This window comes from Cibotium barometz, chromosome 59 (assembly GCF_041138505.1).
Source record: "Cibotium barometz isolate CiBa-2024 chromosome 59, ASM4113850v1, whole genome shotgun sequence".
NCBI classification, from domain to species: Eukaryota; Viridiplantae; Streptophyta; class Polypodiopsida; order Cyatheales; family Cibotiaceae; genus Cibotium; species Cibotium barometz.
In genome coordinates this window covers 18,858,127-18,880,380 of record NC_141104.1, presented here as the reverse complement: position 1 = coordinate 18,880,380, position 22,254 = coordinate 18,858,127, and the positions used below count along the sequence as shown (strand labels likewise).

Here is a 22,254-nt window from a genome sequence, read left to right as displayed (position 1 = left end):
CCCGGAGCGGGGACGGGAGGAGGCGAAGGTGGAAGCGAGGCGGTGGGAGGGGACGGGGGTGGGGGGGGTGAAGGAGGGGGTGCTGGCATCTCCTGGTCCTCAGTCGTCGCAGGGGTCTCCTCTTGGAGGGGAGCAAAGCTGTTCCTCACGGGAACCCAGTGATGCTGAGACTGTGGTTGCTGCTGCAGCGGTCTCTGGGCGTGCTGCTGTGGCTGTCTCCCTTGACGGCGCCCCTGTCCAGGCTGCCACTCCGAGGTCTCTGTGGCCTGAGGAGGTGTCCCGGAGGCTGCCTGCCGAGCCGCATCTGTGGGCGGGCCATCAGGGGCATGCTGCTGTGGTGAGGGTCGGGGTCTCCTGCGAGGGCAGGCCTTGGCCAGATGACCGACCTGCCTGCAAATGAAGCACTGGTTCGGGAGCCCCGAGAACTCCACTCTTTGATCAATCCACCCCCCCCCCCCCCCCCCCCCCCTATCCTAGGTAGCTGAATGACCTTAGGAAGGGAGGAGATGTCAGACACCAAAACTCTGACCGAAGGTAGCCCAGCTGCTCTGGCCACCACTGAAGCTGTTGTGGGGCCAGTCTCTAGTACCGAGCCCACCAATGCTCCTAGCCTAGAGAGGAGCGGAAGATACTCCCGGCGGAGTCCAGGGAAGCAAACTGTAACATGGAAAAGGCGCTCTCCCTGCTCAGCCGCTGCTGGGTCAAAGCCATGCTGCCAAGGTCTGAAGAAAGCCCGAGCACCCCTGATGTCAAGGGGACTCATGGCTAGGACCTTGGCCACGCTCTGGGCAGTCTCGAACTCGATCTGGTAATGTCCACGGCCCAGTAGCTGTACATCCAGGATCTTGCCCACATTTGCAAGAAGGCGGGCTTGGAGAAGATCCCGGATCTCCCCTCTGCTGGGGCGAGTGCCGACTATACGGCAGATGGTGGAACGCGCCTGGAGGCGTTCCACCTCTGCGGTGAGGCTCGCTTCCTCTTCTGGCGAAAGAGAAAGCCTGATGGGGGTGTCCTCAGGGGCGGGCGAGGGGGCTGCGGGTGAGTCCCTCTGAGGCGGGGCGGGAGGAGCCTCCATCAAAGTCTGAAGCTATGGCGAAGGCGAGGTGAAAGCGGAGATCCTGCAAGAACCGAGCTGCACACAGAGAGGCGGAAGACGAAGGCCGGAGAAAAAGGAAAAACCCCCCTGGGGGCGGAAATCAGCAAGAAAAGGGAGGGGGGGCGAAGCGGCGAAGGAGTAGCCCAGGGCGGGGGGTCGGGGCGCTGTAGAGGGGAGGAGGGGGCGAAAAGAAGGGGGGGTGCGAAGGCGAGGTGGGGTGGCGGGCAGTACAGCGAGGGAGGGGGGCGCAGTAGCGAGGGCAGGCGGGGGGGGCGCGAGGAATGAGGGGGGCGCGAGGGGGCGAGCAGGCAGGTAGGCGGGGGGGCGCAGGTGTGCAGGTAGCGCGAGCAGGGAGGGGGGGAGCTTCAGCGAGCTGTGTGTCTCCGGCCTTATTGATGCTCTTTGCTAGTTCCCATTCACATATGGGTGGAAACAGAGTTAGATTGTGGATTTGTTCTTTGGTTGAGTTCGAGGCTAAGATCATGGAACAGCCAGATGCATGCTCAAGGCTTCCCTGTTGCATTGTCTTGGTTGATTAGAGGAGACAGCAGTGTGTTACTTTTGTGGGACACAGATCTGTGTGTGTATCCTCTATGCTACGAGGTCTTGAGGGTTGCCAGATTGGACATGCAAGTTTCTTTTCCTTGACTGGCTTTGTTGTACTCAGCTAAGCTTTTCCATTGAAATGGAATAAAGAAATACCGAAAAGGGCGCCAAGCTTTGGGGCCAACAGGTGTCATTCTCCTTTTTGTTTTGGAGCACTCCAGCTCTGGTTTATTTGTTTAATTGTTTGGACTACAATTGGATAGGTGACTGCTAGTCTACCGCACTTTGGTTTCTACCAGAGGCGGGTTTCAAGGGCCTTTGCTCTCTCACAAAGTACCCTGCAAGTGCGTGGTGCCAGTGTGCTTCGGGCCTGGGGGGGTGCTCACTTGGTGCAGTCGTGTGGCTTGGTCGTGGGCTCTGTGTCCCTGCAAGTTGCACAGGGGTCGGCTGGGGCTCGTGGGTGGGAGTGGAAGAAGTCGATAATAGATGTCTGCGGTATCCCACCTCTTAGACTGCTGCCTTAGAAGTCTGTCTCACTGATGCATCCGCTCTAGTGGGTATAATCTCTGGTCTCTAATGCATCAGCGAAGACAAATCCCCGAACGGTGAACCTCTCTGTGAAGAGGCAGTGGTGGCATCCCCATATCTCATAGTGAACTGGACACGTGAGTATGTAATGCTCCTCTGAATCTGCCTCCCAGTACTACTTAGTTGGCATATTCATGTGTCCGCCGGCAGGATGCCCTTTGCTCTTCCCTCAGCTGACTAATGGAAATCCTCATGGCATGGGATATGCGTAAGGAGGTAATTGGGCCTCTTAATGAATCCATCCCAAGTGATTGGAACTTTGGGGAAAGCTTGGTCGGGGATATCCACGTCTTGTCTGTACGAAGCTGGGTCTGGTCTACATGGAAGTTTTGTAGTTCTGTTCTGTCATTTGTAGCTCCCAATCTTAAGCTATATGTTAAAAAAAGCTCGTAGTCATATGAGTCTGTATATATTTGTAAATTTTGGTACGTGTGTACTAATTCGGGTTGCGTACTATAATATATTTTTGTGTGCACCAGTTGGATCATTTGTCAACTTGGGCCATATTTATTCCATATTATGAGTAATGTGTGAAAGCAACACCATTTGTTAGATGAGTTTTCACACCTCTTTTTTTTTTCTTTTTTTTTGGGGGGGGTTTTTTTGGTTTTTGGCAGTCTTTCGATTTTTCAGCTCCTACGGCCTGCCCCAGGTATTCGATTGAACCTTAAAAAAATTAATACTTGTGATAATTAAAAGTATGATCTTGTGTCAAGGCTTATACTTAACAAAGCCAGCCTTCTTGCTACTTTACTTTGCCTAATGCCAGCTAGGCATGGTTTGGACCTTTTCTCCATCCATGGAAAATTATATTAGCGCTAAAGATACACCCTAAATAAGAAACCTTGTTTAGACTTCTTTATAGTTTAAAATTTTATTGGACTTCAAAACTTTCAGAAGTTGCTCAATGTGTTTTGCCTGCTCCTTCACAGTGCATAAAAACTTGGTATATTGTCAAAAAGATGAAGGCACGCTCCATTGCAAGAACGATTATGATTGCATTGTTCAAGATGCTAAACCATTGCTCAATAACAGGCACTTTCTTGTGTGTCCACATGGGCCTTATTGATGGTGCTCAAGTTGTCAATGCTACCTATATACAATCATACTCAAAGTGTTATCACAATTGGTCTCAAAATGCCCCATGCAATAGAGTCTGAAGTGACAAACCTCACTCTATGCCCGAGGAAGGAAAGGCTCAAGCCGCCTCCACAACTTATGAGCTGCTCAGAAGCCTTCTTTATAACGTCTTGAGTCTCTACTGCCAAGCTTGAACTCTTTTGTGGACTTGTCTATGCCAAAGTCATTATATTCTTACTTTCTGATAGTTTCAATCATTTTCTCTTTCTGATGTGCCGAGTTTGGCCTTCTGTGCCATGCGTCATCTTTTGACATTACATGCTGCTTCTTGGCAGCACTCCTATTTTGGGGAGAAGGGGTAAGGCCAAAGGATTCATTACTCCTTCTCTTGTGTTTTCTTTTCATTTCATGTCATCTGTGTTCCTTTCTCATTTCTTTTTTCCCTTGTCTCTTTGTTGATGTGGCTTTCTCTCATGAGATAGTTTTGTTTCACTCCAGTGAGATAGTATTGTTTTGTTTCTATTTTATTTTCGGTTCCAGGATGAGATATGCCATGGACATTATTGTATCACTTTGGTCTCATAGGCCCAATGGGTCTTTAGGAGACACTAAATATATCTTCTTTTCTCTCTTTTTCTCTCTCACTGCCTTAGGGTTGAGACTGTCCAAGCTGAGAGGATATCTCACGGGAGGAGAGGATATCAGAGTATGTACCATGGGAGAGATAGTGGGTGAGGCACACTATCTGTTTAACTGCCCTGCCTACTATGAGATACAGGGGATATTCCACTGTCTTTTCTGGGAGGGATTAGACCCACTCATATAGTATGAGGACCAAAGATGCCTGGACATGTGCTTGATAGAGCTCAGACGACACATGGATGTAGTACAAAGGCAGCCCTTGAGAGATAGGCCCAACCTTGACATGACACCACTCAGAGAGCCATCACAGATGTCTTCGTAGCATCTACTATTGGGATTTTGGAGTTAGTTGGTATGAACACCCTCTAGAGATGTGAACAGCCCTTATTAAGGTCTAGGTTAATAGATGAGGCTTGATGCCTATGAAAGCATGTACTTGGAAGGTTCTTATCACAATAAGAACATCATTTGAGTTGTGCAACATCCCTCTCTCTCTCTCTTGAAGGATCAGGCCCTAGGGTTTGCTGCAGTTGCACTCCGGGCGGCTAAGGAGGATGAAACTCCATGAGAGAGAGAGAGAGAGAGAGTGTTATATTTACATCTTGCAATAGGCCCGATGGGCCTATGAAGACAAAAGATGATTACAAGTATCCATGCAATATCATCGTCATGGAAAACTGAAACAAAACTCAAACTGAAACTAAAAACGTAGTAATTGAAGCGGAGTCCTAGGTAAATGCACATAACAAACGGGGGAGCATGCTATAAAGTATACAAGAATGATCATAATGCGCTCTATCCCAAATCTATGGAGGGGAGGGGTTACAATGCTCAAGAGAGAGAATTGCATGACTCAATTGATGTGATGTTTATTGATCTCATAGTTCAATCAAGTACATGCTTTTTGTAGGCAAGTAGCCTTTATCTTCTCACTCAATCACATCACACACACTAATAAGACAAGTACACATGGCATACTTATCTTATCCCCATGTAAGGGTGGGTTCACACACACTTATACATACAAACACACAAACTCGGGTACACATACAGAAGGTGGACACACACTCGAGACTGGCACACACGAGAGCTCTGAAACCCCAACAAACCCCCCTTCGGAGCGAAGGTGGTGAGACCTGAACGCAAAAGAAAGATACTACCTTCTAACCCCATCACATGCCGTGTCATAGCCGACTCATTGTGCACACCTCCCGTGTCATGTTAGCCCTCCAATCACATAATGCAACCGACAGAGGTAGCAAGGCCAACACTTTAATTAACCCCTCTAGCTCCTAATTGTGATAATGGAAAGCCTTTTATAACATCAAGGTGAAAAAATACATAGAGATTATTACATCTCGTTTTGGGACAGAGAACCCATGACGCACAAATAATAAAGGCGGAACACACGCGGGAACGCACAACACAAAGAACTACGAATTATTTTTGGAAGTTTAGGTGCTTCCGAGCGTGTGTTGGAGAAATAGGGTTGCTTCAGTGTCGCTTCCAGGCTACCGTCCGTGCCATGGCGTTATGGAGTCTTCAATGTGCTGCCTGTGGGTCCAATTTTGCGAGTTTGGCAAAAACCCTCAAATTTATTGGTAGTGCAGGGCTTCAATTTGTTGATCTTACCTGGTTTTGAGGAAAGCCCCAAAATTGGGCCTATGTTGGAGCTTCAATTATGATGCAGATTGCTGATTTTGCAGAAAGCCCCAATTTTATTGAAATGCAGGAATGCAGGAGTGTTAATTAGATGATTCAAAGCCCCAATCTGAGGCTGATGTCATATGTGCAGGTACAGCTGTATAGGGATGACGTCAGTTGTTGGAGAAGAAAAATTGCACAGAAGAAGTTGATGGTGGTGAAGAGAAGGCCGGCAGCGAAATTGAATTTGGCTTTAATAAGCCTTAATAGTAAGGCTTGAAGGTTTAAGACTTTGAGCTTGAATAAGGCCACATTGGTGGTGATGAGAATAGCAAGACGACGACTACAGGGGTGCCACATGAGCAACTCATGTTGGCTGCCCAACGAATATTGTGGCAGCTGCGCGAGGTGTGCGTTGGAGGCGCTAGCTGGGCAGAGCAAACCAGGTGGGCAAGAGTTCGAACGGTTCGAAGAAGGTGGACGTCTCTTTGTGACCTTGAGCGTTAGCTGGCACAGACAACAAAGAGACCACGAATCTTGTTGCTGCTTGCTCTGAGACCAAATGAAGGATCAATCCCTAGGGTTTGCTGCAGTTGCACTCTAGGCTAAGGAGGATGAAACTCCGAGAGAGAGAAGAGAAGAGAAGAGAAGAGAACTTTTTAACGTCGTAGGAAACTATCCCGAGAGAGAGAGAGAGAGAGAGAGAGAGAGAGAGAGGAGATTAACGGTGATAGAGAGAGAGCCGTTTTAGGGTTTTGAATTGCTGTCTGCTGCTGTTTTAGGGTTTCGAATTGCTCTCTTACTGCAGTTTTAGGTTTTCGAATTGCTGTTTTTCGTTGTTTTAGGGTTTCAAATTGCTGTTTTAGGGTTTTGGGCTGCTGTTTTGGGGTTTTGAACTGCTGTTTTTAGGGTTTCAAACTGCTGTTTTGGGGTTTTGAACTGCTGTTTTTAGGGTTTCAAACTGCTGTTTTTAGGGTTTCAAACTGCTGTTTTGGGGTTTTGAACTGCTGTTTTTAGGGTTTCAAACTGCTGTTTTAGGGTTTCAAACTGCTGTTTTAGGGTTTTGTACAATTGTATTCTGCTGTTCCAGGCTTTCAGCACAAAGAGAGAGAGAGGGAGAGATAGGAGAAAGTGGGAGAGATGTCGACTCTCAATGAAGATTTCATTACCAAGACAATGGCTGCTTTGGGTCCTGATATTGACAAGGTGAGACAGAGGATGAACTTTGTGAGCTAGGCCTTTCTAACAGGCCTAAATGTTCTGGCGGTGACAATAAAGATGAGGCTATGGTCGTGGTAGCAACCGTGGAGACAAATATGCCCTTGTTGGGTGATGGGTCGAACAATGTTTGTAATGATGCACAGGTGGATTGGGATCTCTTGCTGGATTTTGCGAATTCCCTTCTTTAGAATATGTGGAACATAATGAAACAAAGGTAGTGGATATCCCTGAAGAGGATGTTTTGGAAGTGTCAATGGACACGCCCCGTGTTTTGCAAGTCTTGGTAGCCTTCCATGAGAAGGGTGCAATTTTCTTTTTCAGAGGGCGCTTGCCGCCAATGCATGTGATCCGTCAGTGGTTGACTTCCCTTTGGCAGTCAGATGTGGTAGATGAATTTTTTTGATGGACCTAGGGGTTTTTTTGAAATTATGTTTAAAACACCTGAAGCTCGACAGTTGGTGCTTTAGAAAGTGCCTATGTTTTTTGAGGGCCAGTTGGTGCATGCTATCCCATGGAGATCCTTGGCTGAGTTTCAGGAAACTCTTAAGGAGGAATGTCTCATTTGGGTGGTGGTGGAGAACTCTCCTGGTATGTATTGGCCTTTGTTGCATGAGGCAATGCAATCTTTGGGAAAAGTCTTGGTTCCGCCCCGTTCTAGGTCCAACAATTGGAATAGATTATGTATGTTATGGAATATTGCTCGTCCCCGTCCTCCATGTTTGCGCCTTAAGTCACGAGGAATGAGGTGTATGCATTTCAAGCTCCGTTGGGGAGCTTTTACTGGACACTATTTTCAATGTGGTCAATTGGGACATTTCATGGTTGAGTGCAAGCTCAATGACAAAGATCAAGGGGGTGCTTGTTGAGGTGGAGTCTCAGGTGGGCAAGGAGGCTTCTTACATGGTTGTGGAGGACGCATGCAATACTTTTGATGTACAACATGTTGATGTACACTAGGTTGAGGATAGAGGAAAACAAGTAGTTCAGGAGGAGGCTCCTTGGAAAGATGTGGTTAGTCGTAAAGGCAAAAAGATGGATCAGTCATCCGGCCAAGGGGAAATCCGGAATTTGCATAATTCTCCTATTACTTATGGTCTCCCGGCTACTTCACGTCAAGGTGGTGCTCATTCTCGGGACCGTCAGCCTTTTGTCCACAGACATGGATCTCTTTCTATGCAATATAATTTGCGCCCTCGATCTACCAAGGTTAATGAGCCTTCTTCTCCTCTGGCTTTTGATAGACAAGGCCTTGTTGTCACCCCTTGGGATAGAAGGTATATGAGTGAAAGAGGTAAACAATGGAATCAGCCCTCTTCATCCAGGCAACCATCCTCTGGGGTTTTGCAAAATACTTTTGCACTTTTGGGTGACTATATGGGTGATGTATGTGCAGTGTTGGCTGCTAATGAAAGGCAGGGTAGGCCGCAACCTCGCTCTCATTGACTTTGTTCTTGTCTTTATGAAGCTGGTCCATTGGAATGTGTGCGGGATTTCCTCCTGTAAGAAGCAATATGTCTTGTGGCAAACATTGTTGTCTAATCAATGGGATTTTCTTTGTGCGTTTGAGCACAAACAACATAGTCAGGCGGGTGGTGGCTTTATACATAGAGGTTTTCATGTTTTCTTCAATGGGCACCCTTCTACCTAGTCAGGGGAGATGATGATTGTCCATGATCGTTTTCAGCCTTATATTATGTATCAAGATGTACATGGTAGATTTATGGTTGTGGAGATCACTTACGAAGAACAACTTCTTTGGTTGGTTGGTGTGTATGCTCCCCATACACTAGGGGCTCATTGTTCTCTTTGGTGGGATATGCAACAATGTTTGAGGTTAGGAAAACCAGGTTTTCTCATTGGGGATTTTAATATCTGCTCTTCTATTGATCAAGTTAATTCGCCTCACTCTATAATGGATAATCCAAAAAGGCGGGTTTGGGACTCTTTTATGTCTCTAGTTCTTAAACAGGACATTTGGTCCTGGCTACATCCTGCTTTACTTTTCAATCTCGCCAGTATCCTGGTACTTGGAGCAGGCTGGATAGAATGTATGTTATGCACGATGATTTATTTTTGCTTGAGATATTGAAAGTGGCTGTGGAGAGGCAGCATGTTCTTTCGGATCATTTCCCAGTGGTCTTGGATAATGCATCAGCCTGTGGATGTTTATAAAACTTTGCTTGGAGGTTGTCTTTGCGCTTCGATTCCAACTTTATAGATCATGAGGTCTTTCATGGATACATGTTGCAATTGATTGATAATTTTCAGCAATGTTTTATACAGCAGGGCATGTCAGCTTGGGATTGCTTTTTGTCTAATGTTCAACGCCTTGCTCGTCAGTATGGTATTCATCAGGCCTCGAAAAGGAGGCAAGAGCTGACACTACTGCAATCTTTACTGCGGGCCTTGCAATCTCAGGCGGCCATATCACCGGGGAATGATAGAGTGGATATTGTTGTTACTTGGTTCACTTGTGGAGTTGTTGAATGTCAAAAGGCAAGTTATATGAGGGCTAAGTTATCTGCCCGGTTGGAGGCCCTTAAGGATAATAATTGTCAGATACATAAATTTTATGCTTAGTTGCATCCCTCTTATGCTAGAGAGAATATTGTGAGGCTTGAAAATTCATTGGGAGAGATGATTCAAAGCCTCATAGCATCATTGATTTGTGTGTTCAGTTTTACTAGGAGCTTTTGGGCACTCTTGAGGTGCTATCTAATGATGTTCATCAAGCACAGGCTAGTATTCTAGCATTGGTGCAGCATCAAGTATCTTTGGACTTGGCCAATATATTAGATGCTGATATTACAAAGCAGGAGGTTGGCTTTGTGCTTGCTCATTTGCCCAAAGACAAGAGCCCAGGTTGGGATGGCATTACTAATGAATTGTTTTTCAAGTATGCGGATCAGTTGAAGGGTCCATTGACATCCATTTGCCAGGAGATCTGGCAATATGGAGCTATGCTTGATTCTTGGAAAGTGGGGGTGATTCGGTTGTTGCCAAACGTGCCTTCTTCCTTTGCTTTAAAACATTGGAAGCCTATCTCTTTGATGGGTTGTATGGCAAACAAATTGCACAAGTTTTTATTGGACTTGATACACCTTGCTCTGTATGGGTTTAGAAAGGGGCGCAATATCTTGCATAATATCCTTAATGTTCAAATAGGCATTGATTATGCAAGGAAAACAAAGCAGGAGGTGGTGATGGTTTAGTTGGATTTGGAAAAAGCCTTTGATCATGTCAGTTGGTCTTTCCCTGCTGAATTGATTCATTCTATGGGTTTTGGTCCACGTATGTCTCATTTGATCTACACTCTCAGCCATGGCTCTCAGTCTTGGAATATGATGAATGGTGGAGTTACGTCCCTAGTGTCCCTTACTCACTCTTTGCGGCAAGGATGTCTGTTGAGCCTTTGCTATTTGCTTTGGTTACCCATCCCATGCTTACTTTGCTTACTCAGTTGGTTCAGGAGGGGGAGGTGGTTGGGCTAACTTTGCCTTCGGGTCGGCAATTGGTGGGTCAAGCACTGACTGATGATTCATTTATGTTTCTTAAAGCCAACAAAGCCAACATTGAGAGGGCAATGGCAGCTTGGTCTTTGTTTGCGAAAGCTTCTGGGTTGTATATAAATACCCAGAAGTCGCCCTTCTTAGTTGCAAAGAGAGATTTACAGGAGCTTGGTTGGCAGGTTCATGTTGTGCGGCGTGGGACCATTGTGCGTCACTTGGGCTATCCTATCGAGGTGGATGTCACCAACAAACAACTTTTAGAATGGATCTCAGGCCATATTGGGGATAAGTTTGTGTACTGGAAGTCTAAGGCATGGCCGTTTTACACCTGGCTGAAAGTGGCATAGGTCATTATGCTAGCTATGCTTTCTTATTTCTTGCCCTTACTTCCTTGGTCTCGAAAGGCTTTGACAGCTCTCACCCAGCCGCTTCGATTCATGTTGTGGAAAAAGAAAGAAAATAATCTAGGGTTGATTTGGGTTTCATGGAAGCATATTACCACCCCAAAGAGATTGGGAGGAGCAGCTTTGTTGGATATTTGGGTACACCTTCTTGCCCGTAGGTGGACTTTACTCCAGGCTATGTGTGTTGACTCCCAACCATGGATAGACATGACTGTTGCATTTTTGGGTACACCTTCTTGCCCGTAGGTGGACTTTACTTCAAGCTATGTGTGTTGATTCCTAGCCATGGATAGACATGATTGTTGCATTTTTGGAGGATGTGGATCTTGTGCATGGGAAGACCTGGATTGTTGCATCTTGGTGGGATGTTCTAAATGCTTCACAATCTGTGCGTGCATCTGCTTCTCCTTTGCTGCTAGATCATTTGGTTAAATCACAGCAGGAGGTGTTACGGTTCACTTCTTGGAGACCTCCAGATTCTCGTCGAGATGAGAACTCCTGCTTGCACAGGTGTTGGTCACCTCTCATGTGATTGCTTGGCGAGAGTGCGAATGTTGCCATTCCGCCGTGCCCGTCATAGATTTCGGTTGCCCCGAGGTTACATGTGTATTTGGTTGCAGTTGCAGCAACAAGTGAAGTCTCTGGGGTGCCTTCCTAGGATGGATTCTTCTCATGCATGGGATGATTGGGTGTGTTGGGTCACAAGACCAGGCTGCTGAAGCCTTTTGCTAATGTTGTATATCATCTTTTGGTCCAAGAGAAGAGGTGGCTTGCAAAAAAGGCTAATAAAGTATGGAATGTTGAGAAAACGGTCTCTTGGTGGAAGTGCATCCTATTCTGTGGTTGGTATTCCAAGCTTCCTTTTCAAGGCAAAGTGTTTATTTGGTGAGTCATGGATGGGGGCCTGCCTTTGGCCATTGCCCTTCGGTGTCGGAGACTTTCGAATGGCAACTGTTTCTTCTGCCAGACTTGTCTAGAATATAGTCGGCATAGGTTTATTTCTTGCCTGGTGGCTTGCCAGATATGGGAGTTCATCTCTTCAGCGTGGCAAATGGTGACTCGACACACTTTGTCACCCAGGCAGCGGGTATTTGGACATGATCAGCCCGGGGGGAACAATCGGCAACATGAGGTCTTCTTTGTTTTCTTTCGATGGTTGGGTCTTTGGCATAATTGGCTCATGCGAAATGCTTTCATCTTTGATTCACAATCAGGGGTGAAAGGTTATGTCCAGCGTGTTCGTGGTCTATTGCTTTGGCAAGTTTTTCTTTGATCGATGCACATGTTATCACCAAGGCGCAAGCTGACCCCTGGTTACATGCTCTTCTTATGGTGGGCATGCCTCATGTGGCCTTTTAGTGTGTGCGGTTTGACGTCCTCTATGTACATGTTTGAGAGAGAGAGAGAGAGAGAAGATGTAACAATGCTCAAGAGGCGGACAAATTGCACGACTCAAATTGATGTAATGTTTATTGATATCATAGTTCAATCAAGTACATGCTTTTTGTAGGCAAGTAGCCTTATCTTCTGACTCAAATCACATCACACACACTAATAAGATAAGTATGTCATGTACTAATAAGTCCAAGTACACATGACATACTTATCCCCATTTTAAGGGTGGGTTCACACACACGTACACATACAAACACAAACTCACGTACACAAACACACACACACGAGACTGGCACACACATGAGAGCTCCGAAACCTGAACATCTGTCTCTCTCTCTTTCTCTCTCTCTCTCTTCACCATTGTCATGGATTGAGCGTCCTCTCTCTCCTTGAACCCTCATCTCTTCTACACACACATCATGGAAATCTTCCACCCTCCATAGCTTGAGCTCTAGATCCTATGGATAGCGACATGGTATCAGCGCACGTTTGTATGCGTCATGTTGTTTTTATGATTTCTGCATTTTAGGGTTTTCTGCTGATCAACCATCTTTTACCTATTTGTGTGCTGAGTGACCACCTTCTACCTGTGTTTTTTAATCGAATCATTATGGCTGCATTTTTTATGCTGCTGCAGCCATCATCACCAACATCATGGCTGCGTTTTGATGCTGTTGCCGCTTGTGTTTTCTTACTGCTGTGCGCTACACTTGATCCGCTGCAGCTGCCTTATGCTGTGCGTTCAATTAGTGCAGCTACCACAGCATGCCCCGCCTGTACTGCTGTGATCCACCATCTGCACTGCCTGTCTCAGCCTGTACCAGCTATTGTGTATGCCGTGCCTACAACGGATCCTCGGCTCCAGTCTACACCTGAGCAACACCTTCTGTCTCCCATCAAAATTGGTGCCTTTCACACATGAGGTAAAATTGACTAATTACAGTTTTTTTCATTCATCAAAATGAGGGCAGTTGCAGAAATTAGGAGATTCTACAGATTTAAAAAATGAAGCTTCTGCAACTTGTGAATTTGGGGAGAATTTCTTCAAATTGGAGATCCATCTCCCACAGATTTTTGGGGCTTTTCCAAAATGAAGCCTCCTGCATCAAATCGGAGTCTCTACATCAATGAAAATTTGACTTTTTTCATCTATAACTCCCAATTTAGCAAGTATAGGTCCTCTATCTGGGCCCCTGAGCCTAAAAAGATAGCATAAGTGTCAATTGCTTGGCAATACCGTTGAAAAAGGGCAAATCTTTATTGACGCATTGATCGGAAGTTTCTAAATTTCCAAAAGTTCTTCTAATTCCAGGTATGAGTCAAGGGTTCTCTGCCCAGGATGCCCCCCAAAATCTGAATATTTTGTACTCATGGGTTCTCTGCCCAAGAAGTCCCCCAAAATATGAATATTTTGCGTTTCTTTCCGTAATGCTCCATCTTTCCCTCTTTACCCTGCTTATAGACCCTCGGCAATGTTATACCAATTTTACAACTAATGGAAATTGCCTTCCGATCGGGCACTCCTGTGGGGGAGCTCAGATGGTGATCCAAAAAGGCATTGAGATAGAGGATTGTATGCACTGTGAAAGAAGGGTGCATAGAGTGATGAAGTTAGATCTCAAAACTAATAATTTGAATATTGTGGAAGATTTTGAACCCGTCTATATATAGTACCTGTGGTCATATTCTAGTTCGGCCCATATCGGCTACCCTACATTGAGTCCAACCGACCACATCGCCTTCCAGATCACCTGAGGTCATGTGGACGCTTGTTTGGGCCTTCCAACCCGAGGGCAATGTCTCGAGAAGATCTCCCTCTACCCTTAGTGCTGTCCAATATGGGTATATCATTCCATACTTACATGTAGCCTACTTGGCATGATGCCAAGCCTACCGAAGCTGTCTCTTAGCCATCCGACCACATATGGCCACATGTCAATGTCCAAACTGGGTTGTGTCAGGTGACACAGTGGCTCCTCATAAAGGGGGCCGTACAATGTACAGCTAGCGAGTACTCACGTAGTCAATCATGACGAGGGTGGAGAATCGATTTCCAACACTCTCTTTCACAGCTCTGTAGTGTCCCATAAGTGAGCTCCTAGATTGGAATTAGGGTTTCGTAAAAAGGAAACTTGTTTTTGGTCCTTATCTTACCAAAACGGGCTGCCCAAGTGGCCACCATGCACATAATTGTCCTCTTTCTCCAATTGTCAATGTGTTTTAAAACATTTGATCCACCAACTAGTGAACAATTTATAAACTATCCGGCTTTATTTTAATGAAGTGTGTACTTGCCATCATAAACCTTATTAATAAATAAGGTTTGTGTGGACACTCACCACTTGCAAAACCTTTAAGATGCCGCATCATGTTGTGCAAACATGCATCCACACATGGTGCTTAGGCATTTTCGACCCCATGGATAATTCACCATCATAAATATTAGGCAATGTCCACGTAGGAAAGCAATTTCACACAGGAGGGTTAACCGCTAAAGTCTAAGCATGTAGCATGGAATAGGTTGACAGTCGTAATGCACAACAAAGCCTTCTGTAAATAAAGCCTGTGAGTTTATGCAAACCACTTTACTTTGAGAGAGAGAAGATGAGAGTCGACACCAGATTGGGTCCCAATTACCCATTGAAGCCCCCCCTCTCCCTTGCAAGGAGGAGTATTTGCTTGTATTTCTTTGCAGAACTTTGTACAATGATAATGAATGATGACTGAGGACTGCCCAACGCAAGGACGAGGAAGACCGAATGCAGGCTGAACCATATGATGAACCAATAGCATTGTAGAAGACTCCATGAAGCCACTGATGTGAATCCAGAACTGATGAGGATATGCACATATGCTGGCTGAAGATGAGATGATCTTCTATGCTGCCTTGGACTGAAGCACACAGTGCTTGAGGCTATTTTTATGCTCCAAGAAATCGGGGGATCTCAAGCACACATGTTCTCTTGAATTGCTTGGCTGAATTCTGAATGAAAGAAGTTATTTATGGCTCTTTGCCCAAGTGTCTCTGAGCTTTCTCACTATGTACCACTTTGTTCCTAACGTTGTAGGACTTAACGTACTTGGCATATTCCTTTCAAGACTCGACAAGCTCTTTGAGTTTGGCTCCTTTCTCTACCTTAGCCTTGACTTTATTAAGCTCGTGTTTGGTAGCTCGTCCATTTATATGGACCAACAAGTCCTAGGGTTAGGTAATGGCTGCAGCAGCTATGGGGGCTGAAACTCCATAGCATGGAGAGAGAGAGAGAGAGAGAGAGAGATGATATGCTACAGAGAGACACTGATGCACGAGTGTTGGGCGCAAACTCACATAATGCTGGATTGATATAAAATGAAAGTACATGCTCTTTTTGTAGGTGCAAGACTGTCATTTGCACGCTAGGGGCAGGCAGATTGACGAGCTAGAGTATGATATGTTGTGGGCGGACATGTCCTTTTTGGTCTGCTATTGATAGCGTGTGCTTTTTGGGCGTTCCTTCCCTATTTATTGGGGGGAGGGGTGCCAGTTGGGCGCACACCGACAAATGGAGAATGGAGCACAAGAGTGCAGAGCGCGTGGAGCAAGAGCACCATTGCGCACGAGGCCGTCGTCCTTGGGGGACAACCCCGGGTGGTAGAGGACACCGGATGAGGTTGATTGCAGGGCACTCATGAGAGCATGATGCTCTAGCTCGTGGCTCGGTGGGGACGGCCAAGATTGTGAGCCTCGCTCACGATTGTCATGGTTGGGTGGCGAGTATGCCTGCACCCAGATATGTTTCTTCCCCTTTGCCTTCTAGGGTTAGGGTTTGTTGCTTTTTCTTGCTTTTCATGGCTGTTTTGCAGATTTCCTTCTCGGAGAGATGGTGGGTTTTGACAGTGGTATCAGAGCCTCTCCGGGAGGAAGATGCTAGCGGGACACCTTTGGGTGAGCTCTTGCTATGTTTCCTGCAGCGTACATGTGTAGGTTTGTTGCAAGATGGAGAGAGAGAGAGAGAGAGAGAGAGAGAAATGAAATGAAATGAAATGATATATTAACGTTTTCAAAAGGCCAAAATGACCTATGAGACCAAAAAGGTTACAACAATTGGTGGATCTGATACAATGTCTGTGTAAGAAAAGCTAAAAACAACTAACTGAAACTGAAATAACTATGAGGAAAAGTACGGTACTAGGAGCTCCTAATGGATAACATCTGGGAGGAAAACTCCAGCAACAAAGGTAAGCATCATACACATCACTATCCAAAGAAGTCTCTCATCGGTCGATGGCGGATATCCTCAGTGTCCTCCATGGTGAGTACTCTGACTGGACGTCTCCCATGCCGTGCTAGTATGGTCCTGATCCTCTGTTGTAGTCTCCGCCGGTGTCGAGATGGGCCTCTCATCTTGGGGCGCCTGGACCGCCCCAGCTCTATAGCCCGATCAATCAGTGTACCTCTAGTGCGGCTATACTCTGGGGCTAGCTGCAATGCCTGCTGGCCTGACTGCTCAATCTCTGGTCGAAAGAAGTCTGTAATCTGCCTCTGTAGGCGTCTCTCCCTCTCTGATCCCCTCCCTCTCAAGAGACCCTCTCTAATAATCCGAGGCATCTCTGATCCTGGTATCTCATGACTCTAGAAAGTGGTCCAAAACCCTCTCTAAACAGGCAGTGAAAACGGCCTCGTATCTCATAATATACTGGACAGTGACATATGTAATGTAACTCTGTCTCTGGCTCCATCTGGCTGTCAAATCCACACGGATCTTCCCTCGTGATCGATCTTGGTTCGAAACTCGAATCCTGCAAACAAACGAACAACAAACAAGCATGGGGGTGCAGGCCTGACTCACCCTCCAACCATGACAGCCGTGGGCGAGCCCACAGTCTTGGCTGTCCCCACCGAGCCACGAGCTGAGCTAACTAGGTTGACATACCGACCAATCTCCTCCTCACGACGTCCCATACCGCCGCGAAGCTGCCCTCGCGGGCCTCGAGATTGCTGCCGACCTTGGCTGCATAAAGCAGGTGCAAGTCTGCACTAGATCCAGGCTCCAAGACCATAGAGCTCTCACAAACTCACGAGACTCTCTATAATACAATAACTAACCTTGGCCACCCTTTTATAGGCTCTTGGCCGGTCATCGGGCGTCCACACTTGGGTGCCCGCCCGTCCATACTTGGGTGCCCGCCCGTTAGTATATCCCTAACTCAGCTCGTCAATCAGCCTGCCTAGTTCCAAGCTTCCCCAAGCCTCGAAACTAGTCTTGCATGCGTATAGCACACGGTAGATACCCACTGTGCACATGACATACTCCCCTTCCTCTAAGAGCTCACTCCTGAGCTCACTAAAAAGCCAGGGTAATCTCTCTGAAGAGAAGTCAATGTCTCCCATGTAGCGTCCTCCTCAACACGATCCTTCCACTTGATCTTGTATTCCGTGATAAGCGTATGACGCAATCTTCGTTCACGAAATCCAAGAATCTTTTCAGGTTCGTGCGGAACAAATGTCATGTCTTGGACATCTATAATTTCTTGAGGAGTAACTAACTGATCTGCTCCACCCAGTGCTTCCTTAAGTCTACTGACATGAAATACAGGATGAACTTTCACATGAGAAGGCAAATCCAATTCATATGCAACTGAACCAATCCGTCGTGTAACACGAAATGGTCCACAGTATCTAGGGGATAATTTCGGAGATCTACCTGTCCGTAAAGTCTCGGAATCTTTCGGAACTCGCAAATACACCATCGTTCCTTCAGAGAACTCTCTGGGTGAACGATGTCTATTAGAATAAAACCTGTCTCGGTCTTGAGCACTTCTAATAGATTCCTTCGCAACTTGTAACATTTCCTGCATATCTTACAAAAAATTACGTGCTGCATCATGTTGAAGTCCTGAGAATCCTACTGTAACAGGTGATCTTGGTTGAAAACCATACATAAGCATGAAAGGACTAAACCCTGTACTCGTATGCTTAGTACTGTTATATGCAAATTCTAACATAGGAAGATAATCCTCCCATGAACTTTGTCTTTTGGATACATATGCTCGAAGCACATCCTCCAAAATCTGATTCACTCTTTCAGTCTGGCCATCAGATTGAGGATGATCAGAGGAACTCAAATTCAAAGTTGTTTCCAACTTCTCGAAAACAAGTTTCCAAAAGTCACTCGTAAACTTAGAGTCCCTATCACTGACTATGTCCTGCGGTAACCCGTACAGTCTAAACAATTGCTCGATAAACTGCCGAGCTAATTGCGTAGCTGTAATAGTCTTCCGGGTCGGTAAAAATCTAGCCATTTTTGTCAAGCGATCTACCACAACCCAAATAGAATCGTGGCCTTGATGTGTTCTTGGCAATCCGGTAATAAAATCCATGGAAATACTTTCCCATTTATTACCTGGGATTTGCAAAGGATGCAACAACCCAGCCTGTCTAAAGCGTTCAGCTTTATTTGCCTAACAAATCTGACACTTGAGAACATAATCTTCTACATACCCTTTCATCTTCGGCCAATAAAAAGTGTGTTTCACTAATGATAGTGTCCCGTGTACCCCAGGGTGTCCAGCAGAAGGGGCGTCGTGACACTCCCTCAGAATCTTGGACCTAATGTCCGGGATCTGTGATACACAAATTTTGTCATTACGGAATAGTAAACCATTCCGAATCATCCACTGACCTCCTGCAGCCTGAATGGTAGACTGCTCAGTCACCGAGTCTTGGTCAATCAATGAGCTCCCGTCCTGGATCTTCTGCCAAAATGGACCAAAATAACTATCAGTCCTGCAAAGCCCTCTCAATAACTGAAATAAGTCAGTAGAAATCTTGGTGAACGACAAAGTATTCACCTCTCTAATCCGACTAAGCGCATCTGCAATATTATTCATGGACCCTTTCCGATAGCGGATCTCAAAATCAAAATCTTGCATTAACTCTGCCCAACGAGCTTTCCTGCCTCTCAAATCATCCGCATCACACACATACTTGATTGACTGATGATCAGTCAATACCACAAACTTGGAGCCATATAAATAATGTCTCCAAACCTTGAGAGCATGAATCACAGCATAAAGCTCCTTCTCAAGGGTTGGCCAACGAGATTGAGTGTCGTCTAGCTTTTTACTTTCAAAAGCAACCGGTCTACCATCTTGAAATAAAGCAGCCCCGATAGCATAGTCACTGGCATCAGTTTCAAGAACATAAGGCCGACTAGGATCAGGCAATGCTAAGATAGGTGCTTTCTTGACTTTATCTTTCAAAAGTCTGAAGGCCATATCCAAATCGTTATTCCAAGTGATAGGCTGATTGGACTTACGTCCACGACCTTTCAAAAAGTCGGTCATCGGTAGTGTGAGCTGAGAGTACTCCCGTACAGATTTCCTAAGAAAAACAACAAAACCGAGAAAAGAACGAAGTTGTTTCACTGTTCGCGGTATAGGCCAGTCCAAAACCTTCTGAACTCGGTCATAGTCAATGCTCAATCCATCTCTAGTAATCTTGTGTCCCAAGTAAATGATGTCGGTCATAAAGAACTCACATTTACTCAATTTAGCATATAGTCGATTCTGTCTTAAAATAGATAAGACAATCGTGAGGTGTCTGACATGATCCTCAAGAGTACGACTATATATCAAAATATCATCCAGGAACACCACCACAAATTTTCCCAAATGTTCACGAAAAAGATCGTTCATCATTTGCTGGAAAGTGGTTGGAGCATTGGTTAACCCAAAAGGTAATACGAGAAACTCGTAATGGCCATACCTAGTCCGAAAGGCGGTTCTTTCGACATGCCTTTCATGAATACGTATCTGGTGATAGCCAGTACGTAAATCTATCTTCGTGAAATATTTCGCTCCTGCTAACCGGTCAATTAGGTCATCTGATCTAGGGAGAGGATAACGGTTCTTAATAGTCAGCTTGTTCAATCTTTTGTAATCTATACACATTCTCCAAGTATTGTCCTTCTTTCTCCTAAGCAACACAGGTGCACCCCAAGGTGATTTACTTGGACGGATCCAGTCCATCCTCAAATAATCTTCGAGTTGTTTAGCCAACTCATCTTCCTCAGCTTGGCTCATCCTATAAGGTGGAATACTCACAGGATGAGCACCAGGGATCAAGTCAATACGATGATCTACTGCTCGTTCGGGTGGTAAACCCGATGGCAATTCCTTAGGAAATACATCTTGAAACGAATCAAGTATCTTCTGTAATTCTTTGCTTTCAAACACACTTAATTCATTCACATCCATGGAAGGGATGAGAAAAGAAGAAAGTGGAATCAAGACACAATGGAAAGCGGTGTACAAAGAAGAATTCATTATATTTCCAGAATCAATTGCATTTACAAGAGGTCCCTGAGAGGGATGAATACAATCACCTAAAATACTATACTTGGTGTCCCTATGCTGAAAAGAAAAAATATGACTAGACCAATCTATCTGGACATCAAGAGTCTTAAACCACTCAATCTCTAATAACAAGTCTACATTTTCCAGATGCATAACATAGCATTCCAGAGTATCTTTGTAGTCCTGAATCTGGATTGGAAGCATCTCCACCTTGCGATCCCAAACTTGTCTGCCCGCAGGTAGACGTACCTCATAGGTATGGTCGCTGAGTGTCGTGTCAAGACTCAATTTCTGCACAAGTTTGTAGTTAACAAAGTTATGCGAACTGCCAGGGTCTAAAAGAATGTGAATTTTATGGCCATTCACTTCTCCAAATACCTTAGAATTGAACAGACAATCAGAACAAGTACTAGGGCGAGAAAGTACAGTAATTGACGTACCTGTCAAAGACAACTAGTTAGCTGCCTTTGGCTTGGGTCCTGCGTTTGACTTGGTACCCTTTTTCTTCGGGCACTCATTACGCATGTGTCCTTTTTCTTCGCAGATAAAACAATGTCCTTCCTTCTTGAGCTTCAAAGCCCTAAGGAGTCGTTTCTTCTTCGCTGGTAATTCTTCGAAGGTTGGTCCGAAGACTTGCCTTCAGTCGTGTTAGCCATAGGTGCGGAGAACTTTCTTTTATGCTTATTCCCCTGCTCGGTAACGGGTTTTGACTTGGAAGAGACCATCGTATCATCATAGATACGAGCTGAATGAATGGCCTCGTCCAAAGTTTTACATTTGTTATTTTTAACCTGTAATCGGTACGAGTCGGGTAAACCAGCTACGAAAAACCCCAACAGAGTAGTGGGATCCATCTTTGTAGCCTTCATCTGCAAGTCACGAAACTTCTGGAGGTAGACCTCATAAGTGAGGTGCTGCGAGGTCATGGTCAAAGCTGAAAACCGGGCAACAACATCGTAGTCATCCTCTTTCTTGAGGAATTCTTTCTTGAAAATATCTTCAAATTGTGCCCAAGTCGTTGGCTTTGGGTTCAATTCCTTCCACCAAAGCAAAGCTTTGCCGGAGAGGAAACCTGCTGCTAACTGTATCTTCTTTCCATCATCATATGGATGAAACTGAAAGTGAACTTGCCACTTGTGTAGCCAAGTGTCCACGATCTCCTTGGTTCTCTGCTTTTGCTCGCCCCCGAACGGTTCCGGAGTAATATTGGGGCCTAAAGCTGAAGCCAAGGTATCCATTCCCGAAAAAGTAGAGAGGGTAGTGGTCAATAGAGCGATGGAGTTCTGCAAAGCCTGCATCTGGGCTGCGATTTGTGCCTGACGTTCCGCCGAAGAAGCTTCGAGAGCTACTTTGAACTCTTGGAAATCTGATTTTGACACAAACTCGTCAAAAAGATCGGCATCGGTTCCTTCCGTAGCCGGCAAGCCTTCGCGTTCCACGAGGGGCTCCAACTCTGATTCTTGGGTCGACATCGTGAAGAGGGTACGCGGAGAGAAAATTTGATCTTTGCACAACAAAAGTGCGAACGAACTCGAGAGCTTGAGAGCTTGAAACTTGAGAACTTGAGAACTCGAGAGATGTGTGGCAAGAAGCCCACTTGAGGGGGTTTATAAAGGTTTCCCAAAAGCCAAAAAAAACTCGAAAAGCTAGGCTTAGCTTTTGCTTTAGCTTTTGTTTTTTTTTTTGTGAATAAATATATATATATATATATGGATATATATATTCTCTTGTCTTTTAAAAAAAAAATAAAAACCTTGGAAACCTTAAAGAGGGGAAGACTTTTAAACCTTTT

At 45.5% G+C, this 22,254-nt stretch overlaps 1 protein-coding gene across 5 annotated transcripts in view; it reads left to right on the top strand.

Annotated features, from left to right (window-relative positions):
- The window catches only part of LOC147605559 (uncharacterized), a 77,028-nt gene that overhangs the window by 34,637 nt on the left and 20,137 nt on the right, over positions 1–22,254 (top strand). For all 5 annotated transcript variants that reach the window (XM_086793143.1, XM_086793142.1, XM_086793145.1 and 2 more), the window contains one exon: positions 2,848–2,882. In XM_086793143.1, the coding sequence (XP_086649269.1) occupies positions 2,848–2,882 (35 nt within the window). The remainder of the gene's footprint in view (positions 1–2,847; positions 2,883–22,254) is intronic.